Here is a 9,246-nt window from a genome sequence, read left to right as displayed (position 1 = left end):
TGGTCTGAAATTCTCGGCATTATTTATGAGTAGTCCTAATTTTAGGAGGTTTCATGTAAGAAAGACCCTAGTTATGCAAATGTATTGCTGTAAGCCATGGTCTGGTGAAAAAATAAATTACTGTGGTCTTACAATAATCAAACTTCTGTGTAGTAATGCATTGTAAATAGAATTCCACATTGTGGAATCTGGAATATTTTCTGGAGTGAAAAATGCTGACATAAAAATACTAAAAAATATAAAATATCACTCTGATAATAATGTTGTGTGAAATGAAAATAATAATAATATGAAAATACTTATGCAATATAGGAATGTGACTAATAAGTAGTAACCCAATTCAAACTTTAACAATGTATTGGCAATTGCAAAATGCAAGTGTACATAGAACTTAAATACTTCCAGCTACCACACACCATAGTGGTAATTTAGATAATCTAGTACTGCTGAGGTACTTGATAAAACATTAAAAACTTTTTTTTCTTGTTTTGAAGTTATCCGTTCCATCATGTACATTAAGTGGTGGTGAAAACACGTAAAAGGAGTTCCATGCTCAAGAGCAATGTCAACCCAGTCCTGGATGCACTTCAAAGGTGTCTCTTCGTATCCTGCAAACATAGCCGGATTTGCTAAGAGTCCTCTAGCCACCATTATACCTTCAAATTGGAAATTAAAAGCAGTCAGTTACATTACAGTTTAAATTTTACATTCTATCTTCCTGCAGACTTTGTAGGAAAAGCTTACAGACAAGTCATGGGAGAACAACGGAGTATTATTAGCTGTACCAGTGAAATCCACCTAACAAGCCAAACCTGAGTACCTACGACACCTGTCAACACAGTCCAAATGATGATGTATCCTTCCGGAAGTTTTTCAAATGAAACACAGGACACAGAAGCCTTTTTTCTCTGCTTTGTACACTGCAATTCAATAGTATTTTGGTTTTATTTGCTACACGCATTCAAGCCTGTCTTTTAAACATAAAATTATGATGGAAAGACACAAGATATGCTAAATTTATTAGCAATAAAATTATGATGGAAAGACACAAGATATGCTAAATTTATTTAGTGATATGCTAAATTTAGTAATTTTTCAGGCAACTCAGCTGATTCACTGACCTAGAATCTTTTGTCCAGTAAAAGTTCAATGTTTCAATTATATAAATCTCAGGGCTCTTGATCTGCAGTATATATTTCTGAACATGCCAGTGTATTTGCAACTGTAATCCCAAATTGTCAGACAAGTTCTCTGTCACACTTAGTCTCGTCTTAGGATGATCAAATATGACATTTCTTTAGCTATTGTACATGACTGAAAAAACCCTAATACTTTATATTTTTGCTATTGAAGAAGGTCAGCTGGGTTATGCGAAAGTTATTTTCTGTTATGTAATTTCCTTCCTGATTTGTATTTGGGGGGGCGGGGGGAAGCCACTGTAGCAGCATGGCAGTTAGGTTCAACTAGTTTTTGTTGTTGCTACTAAACATCAGAAGTGTTAAAAGAAACCTGCCACGTGAACTTTTCTTTATGACACTAGCTACCCTTCTCTGTCCTGTTATTCTCCAGCTGTAAAATCCAAAGTATGTAGATACAGATCACCTCTTCGCAATATATACCGAACTTCCATGTTTTCTTGAAACCATAGACAGTCCCAGGAGTCTGTTGTGACTAAATAACTGCAGGGCAATCCCCTACCCCAGAATTTTACCACTGGAGTGTAAGACAAGGTAAATACATAGAGATCTGAGAGTGTGATGCCTCACCATATCCTTGAAGCTAACTATCTTAACTGTTAAGTGTCTGGCTTAACAGTATTTCCTTTTTCTGACATATTCTTTCTATAAATAATCTGTTCCTATGTGCAGGAAGTAGAGATTTCCAAGTGGAAGTTTACAATTCTTTAAAAAATAATCAGCTCCATAAAGAGACAGAATAAATGTCTGAATGTCCCCCTGAACTCCACTACTGGGTGATGAAATAGCATAATTAAGCAAGAAGCTTTTGTAATTTGCCTTGGAAATCATTATTAGTGCCTTTGAATAACAGTGCTGTAGTGCTCTGATGATTACAAGTGATTCTGTGTATGAGTTTATAAGGCATCTAAAACATCGTCTTTCATTTGTCTCTTCAAGAAGTGAAAGGCACTCAAATCATGTCCAACTTAAGAGATAAATACTTGGAAATCTGATTTGTAAGTTTACTTAGAAAATAGAGTATCTTACCTTCTGCTCCTGTCAAGTGATGAACATTTTCAGCATCTTTTAAAGTTTTAATGTCTCCATTAGCAACTATAGGTATAGACATGCTTTGTTTAATTATTTTAATTGCATCATAATGTACAGGCTGATGTCTTTCTTCTACACTTCTCCCATGTACTGTAATCCATGAAACTCCAGTTGCTTCAGCTTTTTGACACAGGTCAACTGTTCTTTTTAAGTCCTCGTGGATCCTAAAAGTCCAAGGAATGAAAACATTACATAGTAACTTAGCTGAATTGTATAAAAAGCCCTCCTTCATAAGGAAGAGTTACCACAGACTTGATATAAATGACAGTATAAATAAAGAAAATACTACTGTTGGAAGATGAAAAGACTTTTTTTTAATTATGAAGACACATGAGTTTAATGTACGGAAACCACTATTTAATTCAGTATTTCCCAATTATATCACATCTCTGAAACACACATGGTAAATTTTATAGAGATGAAGCAAGAGTGCCCAAAAGATTCTAGAATAAACACAACTATTTTGCCTATTTTTTGGAGGGGATATCAGATTTACAATAGTTCTCCTTTCCTGAAGGATTGCAAACTGAGCTGAAAGGTAACTGACAAACACGCAAAAGCCACATGGGATGTGGGGATAAATAGCAGATGAAGTGGTACAAAGCAATACAAAGCAACAGCTTACAGAAATTTAGAAAGTGATAAAGGGAAGCAGGATGTGTTCCTTACAGCAGCTGTGGGTCTAGCTCCCAGTTTTGTACCCTCCCCTTTATAGCCCTCAGCAGCTCACGAAGTAAATCCCTGTGATGATACAGTCTATGTATTTCTTTTCTTTTACAGAAACCCAGAGCTGTACTTTCATGTCATTTGGATTGCAAGAGAACTCCAGCATCCAGTATGTTATTTGGTAAGTAGTCAAAGCCTATGCTGGTTCTTCTATCGAAGTTTGGGATTACTTGCCCCAGATATTCTATCACCGTCTGGGGTCAAAAAATCCCAGCAGCCTTCACACGTAAGGAAGTAATTGCAATGTGTAATGTTACATTAAAAGAATTACATATATTAAAGTATAGTGTAAATATTACACTAACGTGTTTATTTAACGTGTAAATTTAACAGGATTATTTTGAGTACCACAAACCTAAGTTAGGCCTACCTTATTTTAATAGACACTGAAAATTTAGGGTTGTTGATTTGATTCCGTACATGTCTCACCATATCTTGAACTAGTTCTGGTTTATTTATTAAGCAAGCACCATAACCTTCTGCCATCGCCCACCTTTAAAAGAAAAAAGAACATTTGTATTCTACATTTGAAAAAACAGATCAATTTCAGTCAAATACATCTGTTTCTTTCCTTACGACCTTTAGAATGTGTGGTTGAGTACAGAGAGACAGTACTGGCTGTAGATCGATGATTCGTTTGGAGTTTAACACCAGCTTTTAGATGCTGGTTCAGTGTCCACTGTGCTGTTAGAACTTTGGACAAGTTACTAATCTCCTCCAGTTCAATTTTCTGTCCACAAAATGGACTCACAAGGAAGATAACATTTAATCAACAATGGTTTAGATCATACAGAAAATAAAGTTTGATGTTTCCCCTTCTGTTGGGTCATGGATTTCTTCTCAACAGAAAATTACTCTGGATTGAAAAGAAGGATTTTTGAAATGCAAGTAAGGATATGATTCGGTAATCCTGTGTTTCCTCACTAAAACCACTTTATTTGGATTGGCAGAAAATAATCTTTGCTTCCACTTAACAGCGTAAGTTTTTTTCTGAAATAGTTTTTCTTCTAAAGGCAGATTAAGTGCAGAAAGTTTTGTTATTTTGAAACCAGCATGCACAAGAAACAAAGGATTCAAATGTAAGCATATATTTTTGGTCTAAAAGGAACTTAAGAGTTAGGCATACTGAACTGTAGTTAGCTTAGAGAAAAAACACACTTCCATTCAAGACTCAGATCTCTCCAGACAAGTTTTCTCAAATACAATAATTTTAAGTCAAGACAAGCTAATTAGAATAGACAAATTAAGTATTTGCACCATAATATTATCTTTTGTTTTCCTACATTTATTTTTGAGGTCTTCACTTAAAGAAAGTCTGCCTGACAAGCATGTACTAAAAGGTTCTCAAATGAACCAGTTAGCAAGAATCTTCATTTGTGCATTACTACTGTTTCACTGTCGAGAAGATCTGTATCAATTTAAGTGAGAAGGAGATCACTAATTCACTGTACTTATAAATAAAAGATGGAAGAAATTCTTTTCAGCACTTCCTGAATAATGTCATCTGTATGATTATATTTTAGAAACTATCCTTCACTTGCAGAAGTCTAAGCCATCAGGGACTTGCCTCGTTATTTTGGGAATTGCTGCATCATTTCTCAAAACAACTCCCCAAATTATTGACAGCAAGCCCTTTTGGTAATGCATATTTAACAGCCGTTGAGAAGGCACGGACACTTCACTTCTGAGCCACCACTCAATATCTCAGAAATTAAAAAAGGCAAGTTGGCAAATATACCTGGTTTTCCCAGACGCACCATGGTGACAGGCATCTCAGAACATTCAGAACAGTGTCTTGCCACACAGACATTTCTGACAGGTTAAAATGATGTTTCTCTCTCAAAGTCTATTTTCAAGTTAAGTCAGAAATTACTATGAAAATGAAGACCAGCATTCTTTATTCTCAAATTATTTAATCATTATTTCACCAGCATTTTCAAAACTTTACCTCTGAGGACAGCCACAGTTTAGGTCTATTCCATCTGCAAAAGGACAGACGATACGGGCAGCATCACACAAAACCTGTGCTTCTTTAGCAGCAAACTGAACAATCAATGGATGATCACCTACTCCAGTGAAAAGATATTTTAGAGATTTAAAAAAACCCAGAAAATAAAAAGAAGAAATTCTAAATTTTGAATGTATTTCATATATGGCCATGCTCCTGGGCAACTGGCTTTTGAGCAGGGGTGCAGGATAACATGACCTACAGAGGTCCTTCCAAACTCGACTATTTTGTGATTTTGCAAGCCCTAGATCACAAATACAGGAAGCTGACCAGTGGTTACCAAATGAGAGAGGTGGGAATTCAGACATACATGTCTCCTAGCTGGTTCTTGGCTCAACTCACTTCTGGCTCAATACACTTCTTCTGCCTGAAATTGGTCAGATGCTTATCTTTCACAAAGGATATATCAAACTAAGTATTCTCAATTTTTCAGCATCCTTCACGCTTCCCCTCCTAGCCTGCCCCATCTCGTCTGCACGCTGCCCCTTTGGTGTGTCTTGCCAGGTGGGAAACTTGCTTACAGAACTAACCCCTCAGAAAGGAACTAAACAACTCACAAGCTTTGCCCTTCCTTGTCCCACTCAATCTTTTTCCTCTTCTGTTCCAACATGGCTGGTTTTTATCCACGCTGCAATATGCAGAGTTGGAATGAGAACACACAGGCTGCGGCAGCTTTAGCAGTTTTTCTCAAGTGAGAAACCAAAGTGTCAGTGCTCCTCAACTTGGGTGTGCTGAACTAGTTGTGATTTACTAAGCCCCTGCAGAGAGCCAGATGGTCACTTGGAACATGCTTTTCTCTCTTACAGCTACTGCATTACATTAAAGGCATCTAAAAATATCGCACTCTTAGCACTCACTTTCCATAGAAACAATTGCTGCAGTTAAGAGGAAGGAGGATGAGCACTGATGAAAAGAGATAATCCAAAAAATGCACAAAGCAAGTGCACTTCTGGTACTGAAAAGACCGCAACTGCTTCTGAAGATTTTTTCAATTTTAGTGGAAAATACATAGATCTTGAAGTAGTGGAACTGAAGTCAGAGAGGGCAGCAGTACCCTCTCAACCAACTTGAGACACTTCTAGAAGTCGCCTAAAAATCCAGCAAGCAAAAAAAAATCCCTTGCATGTTTTCAAAGCAGTGTCCATTTAAGACAGTGCACTAGCTGAAGAGTTTTATATTACTGCAGCTGATATTTTGGAATAATACCACAGTTCTAATTTTTGGTTGAGCATTCAGTAATGAAAATACTGAGTCTAGCCATACTAAATTTTTTAACAGCGGCCATCTACCTCTATTTTAGAAATATACAACAAAGAAATGGCAATGCCAAAGAAAATGGAGAACAGAAATTGCAACTGTAGGCTCCACATTTATGCTGCTATTTAGAAGACAAAATCCCCAAGCAGCCAGGAAGTTAAACATAAAACCACAATAAAATTTCACAACCTGTTGTGAAGCTACTTTTTAAAGCATAAATGCTAATACTGTAAATACTATAATCTTGGCAATGCCATCTCCCTCAGAATGTTTTAGAGGGCTACAAAATTAAGGCCCACATTAAAGAGATGAATAGGGAAAAGATATTATTTACAAGACTAGAACATTTCATTTTTTACCCCTTGTTATCAGGCAGCAAAGTTACCACATAAAGGAGGATTTCCTCTTTCCGCATCCCTGCACCCTCCAGAACATACTGACCCACAGAACTTTAATGCCACAGGACATTGTGTGGATCCGAAGTGTCAGTCAAAAGGGAACAAACTAGTGGCTCCGTGGACCTTTGAGCCACATATATTCAAAGTTATGTTCTTACTGATTTATTTTTACACATAAAGAATTATTCATGTTTTTTTAAAGTTGAATTCCACTAATAAAAGTCTCCTTGTGCTTCCCAATGTGACTTTCCTCTGTAACTGCTCTGTTCTATTTGAATAATGCACCACAGTAAACAGCCAGTGCTAAAATAATGAAATATACTTCCCCTGCTATTCCACATACCCTTACAAACCCAACAGTTCAGCGGTCTGAATAGATTAAACCATCACATTTCATAGATCCTACACTCCGATCTTTCAAGCACGTTAGCAGCGCTCTTCTTTCCTCCAGTCGCAGCCTATGCATCTGTGTTCCTTATTACACTCCTCTACTGCAGCCACTTCATGCCAGCAGACCTGTATTGTTATTGTCACCTCTTCCCACATACTTCGCACCACTTTTCTCTTTTGTTTTACAACCAGGACTCTGTACAACTCCTTATACTCCTTTTTTTATGTGCTCTGATTATGTTTCTGTACCACGCCTGAAGCCTTGCTTCTCCCCATCAACCCCAGCCACACTTCAACCTTCTGGTCTCTTCTTGCCCTTTTTTAATCACCCTCTCAATATCTCAAGGAGTCCACCCTCAGCTCCTTCCACTTTTCACTCCAGCTAATTTGCTTCTTCTATCAATCCTTCATTCCACTGTCTCAGTTTCTGGTCTATTTAATTTTTTCACCTTTAGAAACCTCTCTTATTTTTGTTAGAGACCAGAAAATGTTTTCCTGGCAAAGAATTAAGTGTTTGCCTCTGAAACAGTAAAGAAACACAGCTGCTGGGAAAAGAATCTTACTACCACCTCGTACTGGGTCTGGCTGGGATAGAGTTAGTTTCTACATTTATTTAAAATGTATAGCAGCCTGTATGGTGCTGTGTTTTAGATTCTGTGACAAAACTAGTGTTGATAATGCACCAGTGTTTTGGCTATTGCTGCACAGTACTTGCGCAGCGTCAAAGCTTTCTCTTTTTCTCACTCTGTCTGCTCCTCTCCCCAGCAAATAGATTGGGGTGGGCAAGAAGTTGGGAGTGGACATAGCTGTGACAGCTGACCCAAACTGGCCCAAGGAATATTCTGCACCAGATGGCATCAAGCTCAGCAATAAAACTGGAGTGGTAGGGGAGGAGAAAGTGGATTGGGGCATGGAAATGGTGTTTCACAGTGGCCACTGCTTGGAGACTGGCTGGTCAGTGGTCTGCTGATGTGAGGTGGGAAGTGATTGCCTTTGCATCACTTGTGTTTTTCCTCCTTTTTTTCCTTCACTTATTAAGCCGTCTTTATCTTAAGCCATAAGTTTTTCTTGCTTTTGCTCTTCCGTCCTTGTGCTGCTGGAAGGGGGGAGGAGGCATGAGTGAGCCACCGTATGGGAGCATAGCCGCGGCCAGCTATGTGGGGTCAACCCACCTCACATCTAAATCAGCCTGAAGACCGTGATTTCAAGCGGAGACAAGATTTTCCAGTATTTCATTTGACACACCATCACTACAATGTCCTTACTCTCACCTAGAATGGTTTTACAATCAATCAGATGTGCTATAACCAAACTGCTAATGGATGTCAAGTAGTGTGACAGACTTTATTCACTTGGCCAGTTTGGTTTATTGCCACACAAAACATTGTGACAAAGCACAATGTTTTTTTCTTAAAAAAAGTACCTTTGTTTGTTGTAAATTCGCTGTCTCTAGCTTGTGCAGACCGTACAAAATCAGCTGCCACTATCATTGGTGTGTAACACAAATCGCAACTGTATTTCCTCACGAGGGTTCTGAAAGCCAACCTGCAGATATATAAAAAATAAGATGCAAATAGTAAAGACAATTTTCTGATTAGCTCTTTTAAAATGCCGTTCTGACATGCAGTACTATGGGGATGGCCAAGTATAATCATAAGATAAAACATATCCCATCTGTCTCTGTCTTAAATAATTAAAGGAGAAAAAGGTAACAAGCCCTGCTTTTACAGACAGGATAAACTTCCTCAGTGAAGACACACTGAAAACGAAGTGCCGTGACAGTTACTTACTTTGAATAGCGGACCATAGGGGCACATATTTTTACTACTTGCCCAGAATGAAACAAATCCATGGGATCTTTTAGTTGGCATTGTTGAGTTTCTACGATGTCACCACTCATGTATAATTAACAATCCTTTTAGCGTCTGGAAAAACAAACAGTGTTTGCATGTGAGTAATTCAGCTACTTCTCACTGGCCGCGAAGCAGAGCATTAGAGCTTGAACTGGACATGCTTTTTGGTAAAGCATCCCGCAAGAAGTTTCTCACTTGCACAGCGTCAGTAACAAGCCGTTTGCTACCACCGGCTATAAACACCGGTCCTGCGCCACTGCCGGCTGTTATCTGTAGTATCCTCGTTGCAGTACCGTCGTGTTTTCGTTCCTTACAGTACGGGTCGT

At 38.1% G+C, this 9,246-nt stretch overlaps 1 protein-coding gene across 1 annotated transcript; it reads right to left on the bottom strand.

The window, feature by feature from the left end:
* Positions 1–405: 405 nt before the first annotated feature.
* On the bottom strand, positions 406–8,967 carry DUS4L (dihydrouridine synthase 4-like (S. cerevisiae)). Its single transcript, XM_010134287.1, has 6 exons — positions 8,858–8,967; positions 8,491–8,612; positions 4,963–5,080; positions 3,385–3,507; positions 2,226–2,452; positions 406–656 (listed from the first exon to the last, which is right to left on the bottom strand). Exons 1-6 carry the CDS (start codon positions 8,965–8,967, stop codon positions 406–408), a joined length of 951 nt encoding a protein of 316 aa, XP_010132589.1.
* Positions 8,968–9,246: the final 279 nt, after the last annotated feature.

The sequence above is a fragment of the Buceros rhinoceros genome, unplaced genomic scaffold (assembly GCF_000710305.1).
Source record: "Buceros rhinoceros silvestris isolate BGI_N320 unplaced genomic scaffold, ASM71030v1 scaffold26044, whole genome shotgun sequence".
NCBI classification, from domain to species: Eukaryota; Metazoa; Chordata; class Aves; order Bucerotiformes; family Bucerotidae; genus Buceros; species Buceros rhinoceros.
Note: the sequence above shows the minus strand (reverse complement) of the source record. Positions and strands in the feature narration are given on the sequence as shown.

Coding starts and splice junctions, on each gene's coding strand:
- DUS4L (XM_010134287.1), bottom strand. CDS start 8,967: ATGAGTGGTGACATCGTAGAAACTCAACAATGCCAACTAAAAGATCCC. Junction 8,613..8,857: donor CCTATGGTCCGCTATTCAAA/GTAAGTAACTGT, acceptor ATATATCTGCAG/GTTGGCTTTCAGAACCCTCG. Junction 657..2,225: donor TCACTTGACAGGAGCAGAAG/GTAAGATACTCT, acceptor TCCAATTTGAAG/GTATAATGGTGGCTAGAGGA.